Source organism: Aphelocoma coerulescens, chromosome 4 (genome assembly GCF_041296385.1).
Source record: "Aphelocoma coerulescens isolate FSJ_1873_10779 chromosome 4, UR_Acoe_1.0, whole genome shotgun sequence".
Classification (NCBI taxonomy): domain Eukaryota; kingdom Metazoa; phylum Chordata; class Aves; order Passeriformes; family Corvidae; genus Aphelocoma; species Aphelocoma coerulescens.
The window spans coordinates 46,761,945-46,787,642 of NC_091017.1; the positions used below are offsets into that span (position 1 = coordinate 46,761,945).

Consider the following 25,698-nt stretch of genomic DNA (forward strand, 5'->3'; position numbering starts at 1 on the left):
GGCACAGCACATGAACTGTCTCTCACAACACAAATGCCCACTGAACTGCAAGCGTTTTCATGCTTCTAACATTACAAGCTTAGCGTGCTTAGTGACCTTGATGCCATGAAGATTTTTGCCTTTTCTTTTATACCCCTGTTATACCTTTTTACAGCTTCTGTATTCCTAGTGCTTTTTGCCTACATTCTTGGACTTGTTTGTTCAGCTAAGAGACTAAACATTTTAGAAGCTTCGTAGCTAGGGATTGGTGTGCCCCAGACCCCAAGGTCCTCCCCAGAACACATTCTGTAAACCAAGATAGAACCATCCAGGGGAAGGTTCCTTGGGGAGGGGGGCTCACTTGAGCCTCTCATTGGGGAATCTTTGATAGATATGCTAATTAGTAAAACCTATAATGTTATAACCAATGTTGGGAGAGGACAGAGACAGATAGACTCGTCAGGGTGCATCTCGATGCATATGACCTGGACGTGTGCACCTAAGGATCCTTAAAATAAATACCAAGGTAAAATCCCTTTTCCCCTTCTAACCGTGTTTGACTCTTGATTTTAAGACCAGGAAAAGGCATCAACCTCACAAGACAAATATGTGTGTCATCAGCATTTCCTTTAACGGTTTGCATAGATGTGCTTCAACACACGTCAAACAGACCTCAGTTTCTGGAAGAATTTCCTTCATGAGGCTCTCCATCACAAGATGTGCCTATTATCACAGTTTAAAACATACACATACAGTTTTACAGATGTAACAATTACATTTTCCACACCCACTGAAAATAAGATGCAATTCTTAATTTTCAGTGAATATATTTCTATTTAAGAGGAACAAGCACTGCCTGGTACAGATGAGCAGGAGAAAGCATAGAAATTCAGTCACTAAATCAGTATACAAAAAGTAGCTTCAAAAATATCACTCAGGAAGAGTCTAAATATATTTCTGTTTCCTCAGAATGTGTGTAAGGGGCAAATGAGGTAAAAGCCTCTTGAGATAATCTCTTGCATTATATTTTTGTGACTTGTTCCTTTCTTCAGATGAGAAAACATAAAGTATGGAAAAACAGAGAAGATGTCGAAACAGAGGATTCTATTAAATTCAACATAATATGGGTTTCTTCGAGTTCTAGTGTTTATTATTACAATGAAACACTTCAAGAATGACAAATACTGATCATTGAATTGTGACTTAAACATCAGTTGAAATTGCTGGATGGAAAATAACTCAGCCAAGGAATATGGATCATGTTTTAGACCATTACTATCACCAGTCTTGGTCAAACATAACATCAGGAAGCAAAGAATGAAACGGCTTTAAGAAACAGCTCTGGTGGAAGCAGTAAGGTAACAGTCTGCCTATCCCCCATGAATTTAGGGAGTACCTAGGCTCACCTAGGATCCAGCTCACTTTCAGATTCTTACACCTAAGCTTCAGGTGTAATATTATGTCATCCAAAAGGGCAGACTTTAAAAAAGTTTGTAGATGATCCCGTCATCTATGCCACCCATCCTACAAAATTCACACTTTTATGTGTTCCTGGGTTGAGCCTTTCAAGGGATTGGCCAATTGCATTCAAAGCCTCAATGGGCTCAGCAGTCCTAATGGCCCTCTGAGCCCATGTAAATCTTACGAAGAAAGACAGGGCCCTCTGAATGCCCTTCTAAACATGGGCAAGTACAAAACCAAAACAATAAATCCCAGTAGGTCATAAAAGCTTTAAGTTCCAAGAAAAGGAATGGAATAGAATATCTCTAAATTACTTGTCCTTTCCCCTGGTTTCTATTCCAACCCATTACAAGTATTACCTAGGTTGAGAAAAATCAAAGAACATATACACTACAGAAACAAACAAACAAACCAGGAAGAAGTGTTGGAAGAGCTTGAAGCATTCCAAAAGCAGAGTTCAAAGCTCTGACAACTATATTTTTAAATGCCAATTATTTCACAAACCCATTCTTAAGCTTACTTATTTTCTAGCAATGACAACTTCACTTTAGTCTTCAAATAACTCCCCTGAAGAATTTAACTTTATGGAACTTTGTTCTCTCTCCACTGACAATTCCAGCAATCACTTTCCATCCAAAGAAGAGAGATTAATTATTTTTTCAAAGAAGCACAAATCTGTACAATGCATCCTATGCACTATATTGAGCACCTCACTATAGACAAAAGCAGGGATATAAAAGAAACCTAGCACTGCTATTTCTGTTACATTAATTCCATCCCACATCGTTGTTCTGGTGTTTTTATGAATGTTGCATAGAAATTATAACCATAACATTTTGAAACATATACACGTCCAAATACAAACACCAGGTGTTTTTTATTTCTGTTATACAGTAAGAATACATAAGTGCCAGTATTTGCATACTATAATTAAAACAGTTTTCAAAAAACTGTGTTTGGAAAGGAAAAACTTCAGCCAGGCATAAAGGTTATATGACTTTAAATTAAGTTGTGCCATAAACCATGCTGAACTACATTTTTAAATGCCAATTTCCATAATGTGCTGTGAAAACTCCAGAAGAAAAAACATGTTCGACAAACACAACATATATTGCATTTTGTTGTACCACGTCACTGAGCCTCTTTCAAATGAATTCAGTACTCTGCTCTGCTGCAGGGGCCCAGGTTTCATTTGTGATTTCCCCCCTAATCCAAATGGGCCAAGAGATTTGGTGGCTGGTTGTTTTTCCAAACCACAGCCCTACCTTGGGAACCATTACTGCAGAACACAGCCCAGGGCTGGGCAGGGGGAGTTACAAGACTGTCCTGAGGAAAGTGTGGAAACGTGACTCCTGCGATGATTAACACGCTCGAGGCAAGCTGTTTGCAATAATCATTCCAGCTGACTTAATTCCCAACAATTAAGCCCACCCAAAACATTCCTCTGGACTCTACTTGAGCACCACTGCAACGCGTCTCTCAAAGTCCGGTAACTTCAAGGATAGCACATACGACATTGTAACTCGTTCCCAAAGCCGACCACCACGGCGACAACGAGGGCCGGTGCCTTAGAACGGAATCCCCCACCTCTTTTCCCATCTCCCCGAGGAGCAAAGCGGGCAGGCACGGCACTGATGTGGGGCGTAACACACGTCTCAGGGCGGCACGACCAAACTCTGGCAGCTCAACGCCAGCCCCAGCCCTGCAAAGGCAGCGTGCACGACGCGCTCGGGGGACACCTACGTGCGCGTCGCTCAGGCAGGGGGGCGAGTAGGAAGACAGCTAATTAAAACAAAGTAATTTTTAAAATTATATAATGGTGAAAAATAATGCATATATACACACGAACAAAACATGTCTCCCACCATGTTTCGGGAAAAAATTGCCGCAGACGGGGGAGGAACACGCCCGTAGTCCCCAACCGCCCCCAACCGCCCTCCAGGCACCTTTCGCGGCGAGGAGGCACCGCAGGCCCCACCACGCGGCCGGCAGCCCCCGGGAGGAAGCAGCAGCAGCGGCGGCCGCCGTGTCCCCCTTGCCCCCCCTTCTCCCGGCTTTGTTGTGGTAACCGCGCAGGCAGCCGGGCGGATACTCACAAGCACGGGAGGAGAGGGAGCGAGACAGAGGAGAGACCACTGGAGGCGGGAGCCGCGCAGCGCTGAGGCCGCTCGCCGCTGCCACGCCGCTCCTGCGCAGCCCCGGCCAACCCCGCGCGCCGCCGGGCGGGGAGAGGCGGTGCCTAAGAGGGGCGGGAAGGGAGCCGGGCGCTGGGACCTCCCTCTGGGAGGTGCCCCTCAGGCACGGGTTCTCCACAGAATCAAAGGAACAAGGAGGGTGGAGGAGACCTCTGAAGTTATCGGCTCCAACCTGTGACCGAACACCACCGTGTCAACTAGACCACGGCACTAAGTGCCACGTCCAGTCTTTCCTCAAACACCTCCAGGGACCGTGACTCCACCACCTCCCTGAGCAGCCTGTTCCCATGTCTCATCTCCCTTTCTGTGAAGAAATTCCTCCTAATGTCCAACCTAAGCGTCCCCTAGCGCAGCTTAAGACTCTGTCCTTTAATCCTGTCGCTGGTTTCCTGGGAGAAGAGGCCGATCCCTACCTGGGTACAAACTCCTTTCAGGTATTTGTAGAGAGCAATAAGGTCTCCCCTGAGCCTCCTCTTTTCCAGGCTAAACAACCCTAGCTGCCTCAGCTGTTCCTCTTAAGACTTGTGCTCCAGACCCTTCACCAGCTTCATTTCCCTTCTCTGAACTTGCTCCAGTGCCTCAATGTCCTGCCTGAATTGAGAGGTCCAGAAATGGACATAGTTCTCGGGTAGTGGCCCTACCAGTGCCAACTACAGGGGAAGAATCACTTTCCTAGTCCTGCTGGCCAACTATTTCTGATACAGACATCAGTCCCCTCCCGCCCTTCTTTGGTTTGTGGAAATGGAATGGAGAGCTGCGACTCTTACTAAGGCCATGGAGTCCCAAGCCGAGGTGATTTTGCCCCAAGTTAGGGTGATAGTCCCCAGGCTGCAGCAATGTTGCTCCAGGCTGAAGGGATGGCGCTCCAGGTTGAGGTAGCAGTGTCTCAGTCTGTCATGGTGTTGCTCCAGGCTGAGGTGATGGAGCTGTATGCTCAGGTGGTTGTGCCTCAAGCTGAGGCAATGGGGTTCTGGGTTGAGATAGTGGTATGCTGGGTGGAAACAATGGGCTCCTGAGGTGATAGTGCTCCTAATTGAAATCACGGTCTCTGGATTGATGCAGTGGGGCCCCAAGCTGAGGAAATAGTGCCCCTACTTGTGGTGATTGCCCCCAGATTTTGATCATGGGGTTCTGGGGTGAGGGGACAGAATCACAGGTTAAGGTTATGGTGCCCCAGATTAAGGCAATGAGGCTCTGTGCTGAGGTGATGGTTTTCTGTGTTAGGGTAACACAGCCCCCGATCAAGTTGATGGTGCTCCAGACTGTGTTGGTGGTGCCCCAGGTTGGGATGATGGCATTCCTGGTTGATGTGCTGGCAGCACATCATATCGACTGGAGGGTGGCCCAGGCTGAGTGAATGGTGCCCAGACTGAGGTGACTGTGAGCCACCTTAAGGTGATGGTGCAACAGGACCAGAGGTCAAGATGACAGGCCCCTATATTATAGTGCTAGGGTTGCACCACTGGGTGATGTATCCTGGGGAAATGGAAAGGGGCAACTCACCTGGAGGACTTCTAGGGAAGCCTGATCCAAAGATTTGAGGTTGGCTCTGGACCTTTCCCCAAGCCACCTTGAATTTCAGTGTAATTGTTGTAGAGACATGGATAAAACCTTCAGGCAGTTTCATTACTTCTGGCACTGAGAAGGTAAATGGTGGTTACCTACTAGTGATCTGCCCCTGAGAAGTGGTAGTTTCCTGTGTAAGGATAGGAAAGGTTACAGCCCTTTCGAAAGATCAATTGCAGTATCATATCTTAATAATAGCAATGTCACTTTTTAACAATGGAGGAAAGAATTATGTGGAAACAAAGACTTCCAGATTACTCATCCATATATTCAAAATACAAAATTCAACTTTATTTGGTCCCATTGTTCATCGGGAAAAAGATTTAATGACATGATCACATTTTTTGCTGAGCATACTGAATTTTGAACTAAAGCAGGCTGTGCAGCCAAATCAACTACTGTGTATACTGTCCTGTTTCACTTGGCACATGAACACACACACATACACAGCGGCACATGGCACATATGTAAGGATGTATGTGTGCATACACACATACACACACACACACAGTTTTTTAAATACATGTAGCAATTGTGTCAGAACGTGACAAGAAAAGAAAGAAGTCTCTTGAGTAATACAACTGAATGTGTCTAAGTTAACCAGAGTCAAGTCCTGCTTGTGCTACGCAGTGTCTAATGGAGGTTCTGCAAATTACATTGACTAAATTTTTATACTTGTCATATGTTTCCTTGTTATTTTTCTGGCACCTCCCTCAGTTCACTGTTGAAATGTTGAATAATGACAACTGCAGCTAAATCAATAGAAACTGTATTTGGAAAACGTGCTACAAAATGCTGAGCCTTTGCTGACCTCACCATGTGAGGTCTTAGGTTCCTCACATTGGACACTAAATGGGTGCTTTTGTCATTTTTTCCTCAGTTCCTGAGTTCCATGTTCCTGACTGCAAATACGCAAAATACAATACCACTGTTTCAAAAGGTGTAGGAAAAGATAACATCAGTTAATATTAGTGTAAATTACATATTTTTTTCATTTAAGATACTGAGAAGTATAATATCCAATTTCCATTCCTCTTGTTCTAGGACTCCTATGATTGCTTCTAACAGTGTTAGTTATCCAGGTTTACCTGGTTTATCACCAGATTTACAAGTTCATGAGCACTTCTGGCTTTTGTGCCCTGAACCTTAGAAATTTCTATAAACTCCTAGTATGGCTGTAACTGCGATGCAGCACCACAGCAGTTATAAAAAAGCATGTAATTAATTCAAAATTGTAAGTATGCTAAAAATATAATCTACATATGCACTATACACACTTTTATTTTTTGCCTATAATGTACTTTTTTGTTGGTTTTAATTGAGAAGCGGTAACTTGTTTTAGCCCCTTTGTGGTAATGGGATCTGAGCTGGAAAGGCTGACAAAACAGAAATCAAATGTGAAAAGGCCTACAGGAAAAGTATTCATTTTAATCTTGCCTAAACATTTTAAAGTGCAAAATCATTGAAGTTTAAAGTTTGCAGTACTGTGAAGGTGCAAGTTGAATGACTGTCACTAAAGGCAGCTGCAAAATCAGTGAGGCTTTTTCTAGGGTATGTTACAAAGATAAATGATACTTCTAGCTCAAAGGAAAATATTGAAGATGCTGAATCCTTCCCTAAATCAAACATCATTTATCTTTTAAAATAAGTAATTGTCTTATCTCTGTAGGAAAGATATTTGCTGTAATGCTTGAATAAGTCAGAATTTGGATTTCTTTTCTCATAAACTAGTTCCATGACTGAGTAAATAGTTACAAAAAGAGACTATAGTAATCCCCAGTTCAGAAAATTGACCTCATTGATGTCCTTTTTCTTGTACAGAAAAGTAATTTTTAAAGTACAGAAGGGGAAATTCAAATAACACTGAGGTAACCTTGAAAATTGCTATTAACTTCAGTGGAGCTAGGATGTAATCTAAAATATTAGGAATTGTACCTCAGGTTGAAAAGTCATAGAAACTTACTAAGACCTAAAAGAAAAAGAATCAAATCTCCTTCTAGCTCGATGGATACACACTTGAGTTGATTTAGACATATCTAATTCAGGGTATGATGTGTAAATCCTAGCTAAAATAGATGGGATTACTCATTCAGACAAGAAGTGGTTTTGTGCATAAGTACTGCAGGACTAAATTGTTATTGCAGGTAGGTTTGGTTTTTTTATCCTCCTCTCCACTTCTGAGAATTAATACTGTAAGAAAATACTCTCTGTTTACACAGGACTAACAACATTACATGCTCTGCTTCAGGTTAATTTAAAAATTCAATTCCCTTAAGTAGTTTTGTCAGAGGCCCAGGCAGTTTCCTGAATGCATTTGCAGTAGAAGGTTTCTGTCTATTTTCTTGTGTGGATCTTTATTAAGATCCCAGAATAGATCTTGAACTCAGTCCAAAGTCCTGTATATTCTGTAATCTTTGATGAGTAAAGTGTGTGCTGGGAGATGGATATTTGCTTTCTATTTTCTACCTGATGAGAATAAAATAACTTTATAAGAAATGTTCTGGCATGTTGGGTCTTATCCAAAAGCTTTCAGACTGCAAGAATCTCTGCTGGTCTTAATGATCACATGTATTGAAAAAACCCTGGACCCAAACCCTGGTCCCAGTGAATCATCAGGATGTTTTAACACATAGTAATTCTCATGGGAAAGAACAGCCATTGCAATAGCATTTTCACTGTTATGATGTGATGATTTTTACCTTTAATCACACTAGACACGTTATTTAAATAATCAATTTTGGATACTTTGTGAATGGTCTGAGCTAGCATTTAAAAGGATTTTGTGCAATTTAATATCCACAAAATAGAACAAACTGTAATAAAATTACATATAAGTTACTCTAAGGACTTTGAATCAGATTAAGGATCAGTGTCTCCTTTGGTAAGTGATGAACAGGGGACTTAAAATCACTTCATAATTATTTTTTGGGATTTTGAGAGGAAATACATTGTTATGCAAACCTCTAATAGACACAGGTGGGTATATATGGACATCAGACCACCACACACTCTGAGTTCGGTTAGAAATAGCTTAGAAAATATTGTGATAGAGTAAAACATTTGTTGTAACTCAGAATCATGACTAGCTCTGTGCTGTTCTGTGCCTGTTTCCATCACAGTTCTGCACCATGAGCTGACATGCAACTTCCCAATTACAAGTGCTGTGCCATGGCTATAACAGCCTTCTGGACACCTGCACTATCCATGCTCAGTGTCCTGGCTTGCTTAGCATCATAGAAGCTCAAGGAAATGTGGTGTCTGGTTTTAGAAATGCTGCTCTATGCACTAAAGAAGTTATAAGGAAATGTAAGCATTCACAAGGTCAGAGCATTGGTATTTGTTTCTTTTCTTCATCAGGGTGGTAGAGTTCATTTGACAGAAGTAATGTTTTTACAGAGCACGAATGAATCTAAACTACTCCAACCTCTGCAACAATAACTGTGTTTAAAAAGTGCAATTCAGAGGGGTTTTTTTACACCTCAACTTACAGAGCAGTGGCAATCTTACCAGCTGCTTACCAGTACACTTCTACTGCTAAACACTTCTATAGAGTATACAGGTATCTGTTCTTAAAATGAAGCCGATGGGTAAATGCTTGTAAATCCACTTTTGCATAGTGTGGTTTCTGTAAGGAAAGCAATGCACTTTACTCCTACTCTTGTTGCAAAATGTGGAATATGTAAAAATTTTCTTAAGAAAGGATGCTCTTTGAAGTTTGATCTTTGTATACTTTCAAGACTGATCAAGAAGAAGAGAGATGTAATCCTTGAAAGGATTACAACCAAGCTCTAAGTTATGTTCATGTGATAGAAAAACAAATTACTTGTTGGTAGAATTGCCTTGTTAAAGTTTAGGACTTGACCTGCTTCAGTGATCTCACATCTAGGGGGAGGTTAATAAAGCTTGGGGAGAAGGATGTACAACTGATAGTGGACACAAAGAACGCAGAATTTATGGGACACAAGGACATTTGGCAGAACTCCCAAGATAAGGAAGAAACCAAACTCAAAAATTGTGCTGAAATCAGTTCCAACTCGATAAAAGGTAATTCCAGCAGAGGGAGATCACAACCACTAACTCAAGGACCACTGACCCAAGAAATCCACCAACTCAAAAGAAGACTGAGCATGCAGACTGATTAGCATGGGAAATGAGAGAATCATTAAGCAATAGAAGATAAAATATTAATTAATAAGAGAACCATGTAACTTGTAGCCATTGAACACTAATTTGTTTGTTAAAATGTATAAATAGTAAAAAGTTTTGATATTTGGTGTGCTTGATTTGTAGAATACCACTGAGCACCCAGGCTTGTGCAATTCCAAAATAAGTAATCAATATCTCTCTTGAGTGTGTAATTATTGGCTTGTTGCACATTGGATATTGAAGCTGATTTTTGCAGACAGCACTCTGAAGAGATCAAGGCCTCCCCATTCAGCTGTGCTCGGTAGCTGCTATGAACTCACGAATTTAGTGGAGTTGTAGCTGTGCTGCACCTATGGCAAGATGAACAAGTGTCCCAAGCACAGCTGAAATACGGCAAGCCTTGTGCCCTTCCAGGAATTTGTTCTCAGATCTACCACAAACAGATATAAAATATACAACGGAGGGAGGGTAGTGACAGGAGGGCTGGCAGGCTTCTGTTGGGGTAGTAAGGCTGGGTTTTTTAGAATCACTGTTGTACCATTTTCATCGCTGTTCTATTAACTTTTTGTTTCTGAAATCCAGTTATTTATGGCTTCCTTTGGCTGATCGGAGGGGTTCAGGCAGGCGAGTGCATAGATGTCCGGACCTCTGAGATGCCCCAAGCCAAGGCTTTTGTCCTGAGCTCTGGCCAGGGCCTCGATGACCCGGTCTGATCATCCCGGGCCCCTCTGGGCTGAGCCGCCGCCTGTGTGCTTCAGCCCCCATGGCGGAGAGGCGTCCCGTAGGTTTCCGCGGGGCCCAGCTCCGCACTGCAGCCGGCGGGGATCCCCTCGGTTCGTCCGACCGTACCCGTTTCCTGGCCTGTACGTGGGGACACCTCCAACCCCGCCACGGCGGAGCCCCCCGGGACAGAGCAGGGTGCATGACACTCGGACCCCACCGTGGGGCGGTGCGGCGGGCGCACATGTCCCGGGCCCGCCCGCCCGGCAGGCGCAGGCACCGCCCCCGCCTCCGCCTCCGCCCCCTCCCCGGCCGGACACCGAGCGGCGCGGCGGGGCCTCCCTGGCTGCTGCCACGGCGCTCGGCTCCCGCCGCCCAGCGCGGGGCAGCGCTGCCGCCAGAAAGCGGCCCGGCCGCCGCGCACCCGCCTGCCGCTGGGCATGAGCTCCGGCTCCCCCGGCGGCCGCAGCGGTGCCAGTGGAGGCGGCGGGCGGCGGAGGAGGCGGCGGCGGCGGAGGAGGAGAGGGGGGGCCCCGGGAGCGGCGACCTTCGCAGGGGGCTGTCGCGGCGGGAGATGCGCTTGCTCCCAGCGGCGCCAGGAGCAGCATGTTCCCCGGTGCCGACAGCGCTAGCAGCACGGCCGGGCAGCCCGAGGCGGCGGGGGCCACCGTCCCCGGCCCGCTGGGCTCGCACGGCCCCGGTGGCGAGGCGCGCCGCCGCAGCGCCCCGGCGGCCGCCGCTGTGGTCGGCGGCGGCGAGGAGGAGGCGGCGGAAGACGAGGAGGACGAGGATCCCGGCTCATCCCGCTTCGTGCTGGCGGCGGGGCTGGGGCTTCTGGCCGTGTCCGTCGTCCACCTGGGGCAGGAGCGGGCCGAGGCAGGGGGCGGCGGGCCGCCGTGCCTGGCGCTGCTGCTGCTCCGCCTCGCCCTCTACGTGGGCTGCGCCGCCGCTGCCGCCGCGCTGGGCACCCTGATCGTCCTGATGTGCCGCGGCCGCCGCCGCTTGCCGCCGCCGGACTTCGCCGCCGTCGCTCCGGTCCGGCCGGTCGCGGGGGTGAGTAGCGGGAGGGGAGTGGAGCGGGCGGCGGCCGCGGCGCGCCCTCCCTGCCCGGCGGCGGGGCGGGGGTGGCGCGGCCCTCGCTCCGCCGTGGAACGCCGCGCCACCCGAACCCGGTGTCCTGCTGTCCTACCGCGGCCGCAGGAGCCTGCCCGCACTTCGCCGCTCGACAGGGCTTTAAATGGCAAAAGTTGTGTTGGAGGGTAGCAGGAGCACCGGAAAAAGCAACACTTTGCTCTGAGAGAGACCTCCGGATTGCGGGAATGCTCACGGTGGTTCGCTGTTGGCTATGTCTCAAATCCTTTTCTGCGCCTTCCGTTGAAATGTCATTGGTAAAAGAGACGGTCAAAGAGGGAACTTAGTGTTACTTTAATGCGTTCTCTGAAGTTGAACGGCTTCAGATAGTGTTATCATAGTGCCATTGTGTACTCGAGCCGTTGCAGAGCTCTGTGCAAAAGGGAAACAATTTCATTTTCTGTACATATTCCAAAATGTACTAGTTTACGAGCTCTTTGTAGCTCGCACCTTAGTATTTTTGCGCTCTTTCGAATGGGACTGATAGCACAAGGCATTTGGAAACTTTCCTCCCATCCACAGCCCTGTTCCCCATCATTCAGTGCTTGGGAGGTGATCCCACATGGGCCTGAAAAACTAGTGCTGAAAATTGAGAATCTGCCCACTTTCCTGCTTTGCCATGGGTCACAGGGATCTGGTGTTTAATGTCACAGCTGGTGACTCCAGCCAGGAGCCCTTGGCCCCTCACTGGTGAGCTGTAAGTGTGTTAGCACGTGAAGTGCTGCAGCGGTGGGCTGTACTGTGGAAGTGTTATTTCCCTTCGGTAGTGTCAGGATACCTGAGAGCACTCTACAAAGGAAAAGGAAGGGAATTTGTGCCACCTGGGTGTGCAGCCTAGCTGTTCTGGTAACCCAGTTTGTTACATTTAGTACACGTACACTTCTTGGTAGCAGTAAGTAAGTAGCGCTATCACGTGTTCCTGGGGCTGCAGTCGATGTAGCTGAGTTTGCAGAACACAGGGGGTGCTGGCGGGGCAGAGAACCTATTACAAATCACTTGCTGATATAGTTGTCTGTCTTTCTGTCTTTTCAATCAAATTGCTAACAACCTGTAGTAATGGTTTATTCCTTCATTCTTTGATCTAGGGAGAGAAAGAGCCTGTGTTTGGGAGCAATATGCTTTTCCTGGTTTGCATTTAATGGAAGCTGGCAGGATATTGTTGTCAGTAGGGATCATTTGGCCAGGGGTTGTTGAATTCAGTGGATAATACAACTTGCAGAGATGCATTCAGGATCTATTTGTGGCTCTTTGTGTGATACTCATTTTGTCTTCTTGGTAGATTTGTTTTAAACATCCTCTTTGCTTTGAACACTCAACCTCACGCTCAGCTTTTTGAAGGAAGTCAAGAATAAATAAAGTGTATGAGCATTAAAGAAGTGAGAAGATGTAATGCACAAAGTGATAAGCAAAAGGTACCTGCATGTAGTGTATTATGTGGGTACAGCTAGGGATTGTTAGCTGGTTTTTGCCATAGGAGTGCTAGGGAACAAATGTGTGTTAGGTGCCTAACCACCTTCTAGTAAAGGATTATATGCTTTTGTGTTTAGCCACTCAATTATGTTACACCAAACAGAAAAAATGTAAACAGATCAACTGATCATCAAAACAACAATTCCTGTTGCTTTCAGATTTACAAGAATAAATGTTTCAGTGTTAATGCCATAATTCCAGTGGCATTTATGTACTTGTATACTTATCTGAACATCTGGATGTGAGTTAACTTACTTTTACATAGTACCAAAAAGATCTATACGTAAACTTAGCAATCGCAATCTCCTGGCTGCCACAATGAGGAACAGCTTTCAGAATTGTGAAACAGCCAAACAATAAAAATCAATTTAATTTGGGAAGCCAATATTTAAAGAAAAAAAATTGTATTGCTTTCTTTGTCTCCCCCTTTGTGAAAAATATAAACCTGCTGAAAAATGTAAGCCTGCTGAACAGCAGTGGAGCTAGAAATTTCCAGAGACAAAAGGTCACTTCTGTTACTGTATCATCTGTACTTTCTTTTTGTGGTGTGTTACTCTGTATTTCTCTTGAAGATGTTCTCCTGTTGTGTCCAGCCATAGGATTTGTGTATATAAATACTGCACACATGCTGTTGCTTTGTGTGGTCTAATTTGTAGTGTTTGCATTTGTTGTAGCTCTATGGGATATGTTTGTTGTTTCAGAAGGGAATTGAAATTTGGTATTTAAAATTCACTGGTAAGGCAGCAGTACCTGCTAAAACCTTTTTCCCAGGATTGTTTCCTTACCCTCTCCCTGATTCTCTTAAAATTTTTCTTTCCTCTCTCTTTGCACTGTTCCCAAAAGTTACATACATGAAAAGGATGTCCAAAAAATGACTGAGGTATTTCACCCTTTCTATTTAGAAGATGTAATTCCAGGCATCTTAATAGGGTTTCTCGTATCTTCAATTTATAGTTTTGTTGATTTCTTTCTGTTACAAAGTGGCTTCAGGACTGCAAACCTTCTTCAAGACTTTTTCTGAACACAATTTTGTATACGTGTAGCAGGCTTTCTAATTGGGGCTTCAGCAACATGTTTGTGAAGAAAATAAAGTTGTCTAGATAGGCAGCATATAAAAGTGTAGGTCATTCACTAAAACTTCCTGCTTTAGTTATTCTTTTCATTTTACATCCTTTTGCATTTACACTGCTTTTTTATCATTCAGTTGTTATTCTCATGCTTTTCCTAGAGCCTTATGACCATTTTGTCCTTTCTCGGAGCCAGTAGTAGGACAACTGTGAAGCTATATTTTTTTCAGTCTTGTATCTTTTCCTCAAGAATAAGGAAGATTATCAGGCCACCTGTTGGCCTAATAATTAGGAAAAAATCTAAGGTAAAAACCCTGACTGGCATCTTACTCTTCATGTGTTTTATATACGAACTTTAGACAGTTCAATTTTCATTGTTTGAGTGATTTTTCACATTGGGGTTAGATGAGGAAACAGTAAGTACTCAGGAATAAATATTTACTCTAGTGGGAGTCAGACTCAGCTCTTGGAAAGTTAGTGGGAGTACTCTTGATCAGCTTCAAAGAGAAGTTGGATGGAGTCCCTTGTGCTGTGCTGAATAAAGGGAGTTTTTTGTGTGTTCTTAATTTTGCAACCACTTAGCATATGAGAGTTCAGTGCTTTTAATTTTCATGGACGTGTTCACGTAAGTGAGGAATATGAGTGAGGAAGTGCAGTGTTGCAGGTTTGGATTTCAGAAAAACAAGGTGTATGCCTTTTTTTCATTTTGCTTGAACTTGCAACTACAGAAGCCATCTTCTCGAACGTGAAGCTGTGCTTTGTCAATTTTTTATGTTACTCCTTTGGGACTTGAAAGGTGAAGACTTCCTCCTGAAGTCAGGTATCTCAGCAAGAACATTTGAAATCTTCTGAGAATTGCAAAGCAAACCGTGTGATTTATATCCCTGTGATAAATTGTACTTTCAGTGTAGTTTTTCTGTATGTGACAGCTCTGTTCACAAAGATTGTCTGGGCAGTCTCCTGGCTTCCACATAAAGATCTGTGTTTCATTGAAAGAGCTGTGTACAGGCAACTCATAATAGTGTCGTACTTACTAAGTACTTGCAGTCACTGATAATATTGGTAAATAGTTTCTATTGATATTGAAATAATGGGAATTGAATGAGTCCTTGAAATTGTACATTATATTATTGTCAGGTATTTTTCAGCACTTTGCAGGAGCTGTTTTAAGATGAGATTATTTGTGGTGGAGAGGAACAGCAAAATGCAAGACAGCAAAAAGGCATGATGACCCAATTGTACTTTAGTGAGAATGTCTGTTTTAAAGGGGATTTTCGTTTCTCAAGCACCAGTGGACTTGCTCGTAGCAAAGGTAGCCCTAGGTTAGAACATGTGTCAAGTTTTAAAATTCAAGCTTGCTCCCAAAACTGCTTTTACCTTGTATGGTTGTAGTGGGAGGTTGCTTTGACTCATGTGAAGAACCATGTTAACCAAGTTAGTGGGAAGGGGAAGGCAAACACTTTTTCCCATGTTTGTGTGAGTTGTTTCTCTGCCAAAAACCTGGCAGAGATGGAGTTTTCTTTTCAGCATAATGTTTCAACGCTGATTCAAAGCAAAAGCTCTGAGTAATAGAGAGTTGGGTTATCAACTTCATTTAAATAATGCAAAAAACAATGATTAGTTTGTTAGATTTAAGTGCTGCATTTTACATTCAGATTAAATGAATGACACTCTGTATAGAGAATGATCTATCTAGTCTGTCTGCAGCACTTACAGAAGGGTAATAAATGTGCTTTTTTCCCATTGAAAAGGGTGCACTGATTCTAATGTCCTATAATTAGTTTTCTACAATTAACAGTTGTCAATTTTTTTTTAGTATTTCTTTAAAACTCATTTCCTGACATATTTGGTTGCTCTTGTTTACTTCAGTTTAATAGCTCTCAATTTTTAGTGTTACACTTTTTCTGTCCCTGAGGCCACATCACACTACACATGATATGTTTTATGTTCCTAAAGGTGTGTTCCATCCTTGAATGTGGATTTTTGTGAATTTGCCATTAGTGGAGGCGGCATGGGTAAATCTTTTTTTCATTGGATCAGGTAGTTGTTAAAATATCTGAATCCTGGAACATAGTACTGCTTTTTATCCAAGCCATAGGAGGATGTGTAGTGAAATGGAAATGGTCAGAATGTTTCAAATGGGATGGCAACTTAACCTAGGTTGAGTATCTGTTATGGTATCCAAGCTGAGTGCTCTGCCCTTTGTGAAGAACATAAGGGAAGCAGAGAGAAAGGATGCAGAATCTTATTTTGCTTCACTGTTGGGCTTTTGCCATGAGATGAAGCTTGTGAAGGTAAGCTTGCAGGAGCCCCAGAAGCTCTGGGAAGTAGAAGGTTTGTCATCTGTGGGCATCAATTTCAAGTGGCATGCAAAACAGTTCTTGAGGTAATAAGTAGTATGAGGAGCTGTGAGGGAGAGGAGAAGCTTCCTAACTCCTTCTAGTTTTGATCTTTATGCCTTAGTAAGATTCAAAAGTATTTATGTGTTTTTCTCAACCTAAAGCCAAGGATGTTCTGTGGTCTGTTTCATTCTCTAGCTGCACAGGGGATATTTAGTGATCTGATATTGCAGGATTTTTGTAAAAGCAATAGCAGTCTCTGGTTGTTGCACTTTTGTCATGCTTTAGGCTGTCTTGGGCTTGCAACCAGATATCTTGGTCTACTGCCAGTCTTTTAATTGATGGGTTGTTTCTGGATGGAAAGGAGAAGATATGTTTAATTTTAGTGTTTTTAACAGAACTCTGAGTATCATACTTTTGTTCTTAGTTCTGTCTCATTTATAGGCAGGTCAACAATGAGTCTTTGATGATGAATTTACTACTAGGAAAGTTCTGAAATTAAAATAATGAAAATACATTTTAGCATATTTTACCAATTTCATGAATATTTTAAAATGTTACAGGAATGTTGCATGAATTGCAAATGTTCTGTTATAGTTCAGCAGGGGCCTATGGTTTGGACATTTCTGTTTCAGTTTATTTTTAGGGATCTCTGGAACATCTGTTATAATTTTATAGCTTTTTCAGAATTGAAACTTTTTTAGGACACATATGCTGATTACCTGCAAGAGTACCTGTGAAGTCATAACTTTATTATCACAGGAGACTGACCTCAGGAAATCAAATATTTTTCAGACTGTCTCTCACTTCTTTGTCCCGTAACTCCTTAGCAGTGAGCAGACATAGTTTTCCACACGGCCTTTTATTCATCGTGTATATTTAGAGATTTCTGGTCTTGTCATGCAGTCCCTTCTGATTCCTTTCATTGTATCCTATGTTGTTGTCAGCTCTGCATTGTACTGTGCTTGACATTTAATTTTCTCAACTTTGTGTTAGATTGATGTCTCATAATTTGCTGTGAATTGCACTGTTTTTACTTTTGTAGGGACTGCTTCTCACTTGAACAGTGTTTTATGATTGAGAACATAACCAGGGAGCTAGTTAATTTTTCCTGATAACCAAGCTCTGCTGAGTCAGTAAGGATAGATGGCTCATGGAGATTTTACTGTCCAAGTCTCTTGCAGGGAAATACTAAGGGTGGACATAAAACCTCTGTAATAAGGTCAAGAGTGAAGGCATCCTGAATTCAAGGTATGCTTTAACACTGAAAATAGTATAGACATGTATCAGAAACTTTCTGAAAGTAAAATCTGATAAAGTTCTCTCTTATTGCCAAGTCTTGGTTCCTTGCTCTCTGCAAAGGAGAGCGGCAAAATTTACCCAAGGAAAGAGCCAGTTACATAGAATACTGTATCCTTTCCCAAGCTGTTACTTTAAGTGGTTAAATAAAAGTAAATTATGTAGCCATAAGGGGAACAGATTTGTGTTGTGTCTATGGGAGGTTTTTGTGACCAGTCATTCTATACCATTTTTTCCCCTATTAAATATGTGAAAGAGAACAAGTTAATGGTAATAAAATTAATGATGATGGTTCATTTGACATGTTTTTAGGTGCTCTTGAAAAGACAGAACTCTCTATAAAATGTGTGTAGGGGGAAAATTCTCGTGTAGGGAGGGTATAGCAATAGACCATGCAGGAGTTTCTCTCTGGTTGCTAAGCTGAGACTCTGCAGCTTAAGCGTGATTTTGTACTGGCTTTTCTGGCTTGCCAACAATTTAGTTTTCATGCCATATGGCTCTTTTGGCCTTGAAGTATAGACCATAGGTTCTTGTTGTCTCTTTTTACTGAGGAGGAGAGTGTGGAAATGTTCAATAAAGTGAGGCTATGCCTGTACTTTGAGAATTCATGTAAGACTTTATTTTGATGGCGATATGAAATATTCCAGCACAGGATAATGCTGTATTTCTTGCTGAGCAGAAATTTGAATGCTAACTTACCCATTATTTCTTGGCTGTACTGATGAGAATGAAAGTAATACCTGAGGAATATTTCATTTTTGTATTCTTATTCTTAGCTGTCCAGTATTCTATGAAATCTCAAGTGAAGAAAGTTCTGCCCTGCTAATCAAGTTTTTACACTGCTACAGTTTTACCAGTTTTAAACATGGTACAGTTAAGATAGACGATCCCCATCTGATAAACACAGTTCACATATTCCAGGAGCTACTATATTAGTAGAAATAATGAGACGATATCATAAAATCATTATTGAGATAATGATGCTTAAGATAGTAGGATTAACATGCTTAAAGTATGTTGATTTTTAAATTGGTAGTTATGGTATCCCTTAATGTTGAATGTGACAAGTACATACTTGCCATGTAATCCTAAATAGGACTATAAGTATTAATTAAAAAATATTAACTCTTGTGAATAGAAAATTTATTTTTGCATCATTAGTTGAAGTGATGTTTAGATAAGAACATCTGGATGGAGTAATATGTGGATAAGAACACATCAGTCCACTTCTGTTAAAGATGAATTTATGGAGAGTTCAGTGAACTATTGTTTGAGGCTGTGACTCTTTATTGTCAAGGTCCAGTCTGATGTTAAGTTTACAAAAATAAGAGGAAAGTTAATAGGGCAACAGTGGGAGGAGCAAGTAACTATGAGTAATTGGTTGGTTTTTGTATGCTGAATTAGATGCAGTCTTTTCCTTTTAGATCAGTGATTACACTGTCTCATCCACAATGCCCGTTTATATTGTGGGATCTGTCATGATCTCTGTTCTAGTTTTGTTGTAATTTAGTTAATATAATAGGAATAATTGTAAATTTTTCTCTGTTTCTGGCCTTAATTCCATGGCAGAATAAGGCTGCATGTGGTGTGCCTGTAGCAGGCTGCTGTGTTTTAAAAATTGCATTTGATGCCAAGTGTTGCAAATGGATTTCTTGATAGTGGAAGGTACTCCTGTGTTCTCTGCGCTGCCATTTATTGAGTGTTGTTGCCGAAATACCTTCTTAATTCTTTATTATTTAACATTTATTGTTGTCTTCAGAACTAATTTTAAATTACTTAAATTGTTTAAACCAATAAATGACATTTACTTAATTTTTGTATCTGTAGGAGACTAAACCTAAGAAAAAATTTCACGTTCAATGTCAGACTTTTTTTTCCTTGGCCCATTCAGGCTATTGTTTTCTGCATCTTAAATCACTTTCAAAAGTATCAAACAATGAGTGTTGTTCAGAAGTCTACAGGAAATGCCCACATCCTTTTTTTCAGCCTGTAAGTAAAGTCAAAACTGAGGAAAACTTCAACTGTTCCAGGAAACAGGCCTCCCTGTTTGTTAGCAACCTCATTCTAAGCATGTACTTTCAAAATGTGCTCCACCCCTACCCCTTCAAGTCCTTTTGTTAAATCTTATTTATGTTTCAGTCTGGTTTCTGTCATTCTTTACCAATAAAATCTACAGACTGGAGCCCAATTTAAAAAAAAAAAATTATTGAGGGCTGTGATAATGCAAGTCAGGAACATGCCAGCTTTTAATCAGCATAAAAGAGCATCTAAACTAGAGATTTGACTGTGTTAAATCCATTTACAAATGTGTTTGGCTCAATCAGGGTTATACCAACTATTTCATGAAACCGAGCACCATTTTTCTTTAGATAAATGACATGAAGAAAAATGTGAAAACATTCAAATCTAGGCTTTCTAGCTGAACCTGTTCTCTACATATGCCCTCCATCTGACTTGAGTCAGGGGTGGGAAGAAAGTCTTTCAGTGAAATATGCTGATTTTTTTATTCTCTCAGCTGTTAGAGCTGAGCTTGGACTGTGAATTTTCTGAAATCCTTCTGTTACCACAGATGTTGGTTATCTGCATTACAAGGTTTTTACTGTTGTTTTTAAGGTGTTTATTGCCATATGTCGTCTAACTTGAAGGTTCCTGCTTTTTAAATTAATTCATTAATTAATTCATGTCACAGAAACAGTACTTTTTGAAAGCAAACCTAAACTAACAAGACTTAAGTCTTGATTCTGCTAAATGCAAGTTCATAAAATGGGAAGGAAAAATGGGTTTGATCAGCTGTTTTAGGCAAGGCACCTTTAGGTCTGATACATTATCAATCATGAAGTTAAATTCACAGCTCTCTGAAGAGTCATCAACGATCATGAATAGTTCAGGTTGGAAGGAATATCTGGAGGGCATCTAGATCACCCTCTTGCTCAGAGTGAGAAGGATAAAGAGATGGAGACTCCATAGCCTGTCAGCACCCCTATTCTGATGCTTGAGCAGCCTCATGATTAAAATAGTTTTGCCTTGTGATGGGAATTTCCTGTGTTGCAATGTTTCCTAATGTGCTATGCATCTGCAACAAGAGTCTGGCTCACTTTTGTCTGTATGCTCTCATTCAATAGTTGGAGACAGCAGTAAGGTCTCCCTGAACTTTTTTTCTTTAACCTGATCTAACCCAACCAGTATCACAGCTTAATGGTTGAATTCAATGATCTTAGAGGTATTTTCCAACTTAGACAATTCTATGATCATTCCAATACATTTGAACATTCTCGTTTATTCAAATGTTGGTTTCTCCTCTGTTTTTGAAAATTTGTTTTTTAATGAAGTTAAAACCTTGTTTTAAACCAAGGTGGGTTTTTTTGCTCTTTGCTTTTCTCTCCCACAGTCCATGACTTTATGCAATATCTGTATGAGTATGGAAAAGTTCTCAGAAAGTCCAATACACTGTGCATCTTTCTTTGCCCTTCAGTAATTACATTCATGCAGCAGCAAAATCACTATTGCTAGTGATGGTATTCACTTTTTACCTTTTACATTCTTTTTGATCATGACTTGAACGACTGTATTTTTTTTTTTTTTTACATTAATAGATGGTGCCTTTTAGAAGTCAAATGTACCAACTGTAGAGGATACTCTCAATGGAATGTGTTCTTGCAAGCTGAAATGTGAGTTTGTGTCTGGTATTCAAGAGGAAGCATTTTGCTGAGGCAGTAGCAGTTTGCCTTGTTCTTAAAATGAGTGTTCAAATATGAAGCATAAAATGATCAGTTCCTGCTTTGTGGAATTGTGTAGATTGGATCATAATGTGGTGATATGGAGCAAGCTACTACCCTTCTTGCAACCGTAGATCCCCTCTGAAGGTTGCTTTTTTTTCTTTTTTTTTTTTTTTTTTTTTTTTTTTTTTTTTAGCTTGTGCTTAAACTACTTTCGAAAGGAGTAATTTGGTGAGTACTGTATTGGAGCACTTACTGATGCTTTAGGCCATAAAAAACCACTTCCTGCAATGTATGGGGTGCAACTGTTGATGCCTCAGTTAGCTTGAGGTCACTGACCTTCATGCAGGTACGACTCAGTTTAGCAGAAGGATTAGTCTTGTCGGATACCCAAGCTGGCATGTGTGTTAAAGAAGATGGAGTGTGTTGAGCACAGAGCTTCAGTCAGAATAGTGGGCTCATGTTTAGGAACTCTTTCTTCACAGAAAGACCTGAACGAGTTTGTTTAATGGGGCTTCTGAATCCCTTCCCCTAAGGTACTTGGGGTGTTTAAGATCTCTGTGAGTCCATCTCCTCTCTTTTTAATTTTTAAATCATGCAGTTGCCTGCTGCAAATAAAGCAGAAGAATCCTGAAGTAGTTGTGTGACTGTCGTTAACACAGCTTTGTGTTGATGAAGTGTGATAACATTAGCAGCCAGAGATGATGTATTGGAGCCTTACAAATACTGTTAGGTGTCCTTACAAAGAGCAAAAATACTTTCTCTTGCTGTTTACATGGGTATGGCTGAAGCTTTTGCCAGTGTTCAGGTCAAAATGTGTTCGGAAACCTATAGCAGTTCACTAAATACTCTGTTCTTACACCTCATTAACTACAGTTTTGATTGTGAGGGCGGACTGCAAATGGAGGCAAATGTGCTGAGGTCTTGCTGCTCCTGCCATTGACAGTATTGTCAAGAAGGGAAGAAATCAGCTGAAAGACCACAGTCATGGTCTCAGAATAGCTGGAAGAAGTCTAAGGGGTGTTGCTGTACCCACCGAAAAGGTGGAACAAATCAGCAGTGGGCAGGAGGGCCCAAGGCATGGATAGTACCTGCCACGTTGGTGTGTTTTAGGTGTGAGCAAGCCTGAAAAGCTTTATTTTGCTGATAAAAGTAGTGCTTAGACTCCCTTTTCTGAGTCCTATTAGATGAACTTTGTGAGACTCTACATGCATGTATCTGAAGTAGAAGCAAAACATTAAACCTCAATACAGGATATTAGCCTGGAAATTGGCTGAAATAACGGTATATTATCTTTAAGAACATTAAAACAGTGTTTTTACTTTAAGTTTGTACTTCTTTCTTATTCTATGTATGGTGAATGTTGGAGGGATGGGGATGTTTCTGAAGTGCTCTCTCCTTACGAAGGAGAGTGAGCTCCAAGCTGATTGACAGTGGGGAGAGTTTCTATTTCTGTTTTGAATTATACTCCTTTCTGTATAAATACATCATTAGTCACTGCTCTTTGTCTATACCCTGAAAAATGTTTCTCCATCCGCCCACCTGTTTGGACACTGTGGGAGTGGATACTCCAATAGAGACAAATATTTGTATAGGACAGCAGCTTAAAATGCAGAGGGCCAGAAGTATCTTTGAAGAAAGAAGCCCAAAAGAATGTGAACCAAAACTGATGTAGGAGATCTAAAGGCTTCTCTTTTGTTTTAAAAGTAGTTTATGACGGTAAATTAAGTCCATTGTCACAGTAAGCTATAAAAATACTTTATTTGCTGTGAAAATACTGCATAAAAGGGTTCCAGTTGTTTTGTTACATGCATGTCCTATCTCAGTGCACTGACTTGCAAGTAAATGCAGCTCCCTTCTACCAAAAAAACCTAAGATAATTTTGCAAGCTGTACAATGTATGATACACAAGTGTTAATATGTGCTTAGTGAACAATGTATAATAACCTCACAGACAATTGGCACTCCTGTTTCAACCACATGGGGTGGCAATATTTGTATAAAGACCAAATGATACAGTACTGTTGCTTTGAATTCCAGTTATTCCTTCTGTAACTTTTGGTTTATTCCTTCCTCATATGATGTATCTTCTGTTTGAATTTCAGAGTAATTGGTCTGGAAGCTCTCATGATTCAATTCAATCAAGAAGAGTGGTTATTTCTCACAATATGGATAAAGCACTGAAAGAAGGTGAGTTTCAGGTGCATTAGAGTCTGAATATCTCCTGTCCTTTTTATCAAATCATAACTGCACAATATTCCAAGACTTTACAGTATGTCCCTGGTTTCTTCCATGATATGAAATGGCAAGGTCTTAGTCTTCTCAAGAAATCCACTGTAGTAAGTAATGTGATGTTGTTTTTTGCAATTCAACTGATATATTGTCATTTTAATGGGTATTTTTTACAGAAATACATTGAAATACAGTCCTTAATACTTGTGCATAAAGCAAAGGGATAACACTTAAAATATTCTTGACTGGGTTTTCCTGACTTGAGGAATCCTGTGGACTCTTTCATACAGTCTTCCCATTTAGTGCAATTCTTGCCATTAAAACTGAATCTAAAATCAACATTTGTATTTCTGGCTGATACAGTCTATCAGCCTTTTGTAAATATTTTATCTAATTTTGAATACTTTTTCCTTTAAGATTTCTTTGCAGCACTTTTTCCAATCTTTTTTGTAAATGGAGGGTATCTATGAAAATTATCATTGCTTTAAACAGGTTGGTTGTCTTATGACAACTTGGTATGTGTTATGTTTTCAAAGTTATTTTTATGAATAGCTATTACCAGGATATGTAGCAAAAATATAAAATTAGAACACTTTACCTACCTATGTCATCTTTTCTGAAGGTGAACTACTACAACATAATTGTAATTTATTCTTAGGAAGCATTTTCATCTGGAATCAGTCAGATTAGGGGATTCTTGTTAATGTGAAAAGGATAATAGAGTCTAAACATTATGTGTAGAAACAAGCACAAAAAAGCTGTTAGCTGTGTTGTCTCATATGTGTATTTTATCTTCTGGATAACCTGCCATGGAATTTGAAAACTTTGACATAATCACAGAATTTGAGGTAGTGGGGTTGTCTGGGGACAGAAAACAGGCATTGTGGAATGTCAAGGGAAAGATAGTTGTGTTACACTTCCCTCCTGTTACTTGCATGTAGGAGTAACTTGTTTCTGTAAAAATGTGGGAGCTGTCTTCATTTAAAGTGTTTATCCCACAGATCATTCAGTTGGATGCAGGAGGCCATCCCTGCTCAGTAAGGCTGAAAGAAAGTTACTAATACTTAAATGATTCATTTTTCAGAGTTAAGTGCCTTATGCTGTGACAGCTCACATGCCTTTCAACTATTTTTTTTTTTTGGAGTAGCTTTTACCCTCCATTCTCACACTGAATTTTGGAGAGCAAACTTGTCAGATTTCGTTTTATTTCTTCCAGGCCTAAGTGATGCGGCCAACTTCTCTGTTTTGCAGTTAACAAAGATGAGAGTGTACTTTTTGCTCTACCGTACAAAGTGTTTCGGGTTTGAAAGGTGACTGAGTCATCTTAAGTTTGAGATACTGAATGCAATCCCAAAAGCAATAGTTTCTTTTTTATGAGCACAAAATGATCAATCGCTATGAAAATAGACAGGACTTCTTGCCTGTGACAGTTCTGAAATTTGTAGTTGTCTTGATGTGAATGGTTTTGTTTGGGTTTTTTCCAAAGGTTTGTGGTTCAATAAAACTTTATTACTAGTGATATAAAAAAATACCATCTGTATTTGTGTTTCCAGTCTTGGACTGATTAGGAGTAAAGTATTTATAAATTCCAGGAATTCTGGACAAGTTTTTGCTGTCTAGATGTAATGTGCTACTGAACAAAATGCTTTAGAAAGCCTTATTCATTTAGCTAGGAGACTTTCAGTTGTCATGAGGTTTTAATCTCGGGGACCAGTTCAGACTCCTAGTGCCTCTTGAGGTTTAAGAGTAGGTGTTGTCAGATTATCACAGTCAAAAGAGTTTTGGGGTGTGGGGGTTTTTGTGGTTTTGATTGTTTTTTTTGTTTGTTTGTTTTGGTTTTTTTGTTGTTTGGTTTTGTGGGTTTTTTGTTTGTTTTTTTGTTTTAACATATTTTACTTTACCTTAGAGATGCATGGATTACATTTTCGGGAAAACCAATGTCATCTGATTTCAGAAATGCTGTTGCTGGGTGTGAAGAGACAGCCCTTTGGTTGATTCTGATTTCTTCAGCTGTTTTTCATCGTTGTGTAATTAAGTTTGCCTGGGGTTTCCTGTTAGTTGTTAACTACCTTGCACCCCTCCAGAACTGCCTGTTGACTGTTGGTCATGCCATGCTTTTGCTGGTGTTATTGCCAGTCTGCGTGGACTTTTCTCTCTGAGTTTAGTGTGGCTGACCTGAGGTTCTGTGTCACTTCAAGCTGCCACTTGGCTTTATTGCATTTTTCCTGATGTTCTCATCATAGTCTGTTAATGTAGTTGGAAGGATAAATAGCAGTCATATCCTTGGTTTAACTGAAGGAATCATGCGTGTTTCTGTTTCAAACATCAGTCTTATTTCAATAACTATTAGATGTTTAGATAGTTCTCCTGTGATGGT

General features: G+C 41.2%; 2 protein-coding genes across 3 annotated transcripts in view; one reads left to right on the forward strand and one right to left on the reverse strand.

Annotated features, from left to right (window-relative positions):
• Positions 1-3,639, reverse strand: part of CFAP97 (cilia and flagella associated protein 97) — a 33,416-nt gene extending 29,777 nt beyond the window's left edge. Inside the window, exon 1 of one of the 2 annotated variants that reach the window (XM_069013865.1) lies at positions 3,387-3,429. The gene's annotated coding sequence lies outside the window, so the exon portion shown is untranslated. Of the gene's footprint in view, positions 1-3,386; positions 3,430-3,536 lie in introns of those variants that run through there. The other variant, XM_069013864.1, reaches the window with a different exon arrangement.
• Positions 3,640-10,401: 6,762 nt separating this feature from the next.
• The window catches only part of SNX25 (sorting nexin 25), an 83,746-nt gene continuing 68,449 nt past the window's right edge, over positions 10,402-25,698 (forward strand). The window contains exons 1-2 of the mRNA XM_069013866.1: positions 10,402-11,120; positions 23,195-23,279. Of these exons, the coding sequence (XP_068869967.1) occupies positions 10,674-11,120; positions 23,195-23,279 (532 nt within the window). The 5' untranslated portion in view covers positions 10,402-10,673. The remainder of the gene's footprint in view (positions 11,121-23,194; positions 23,280-25,698) is intronic.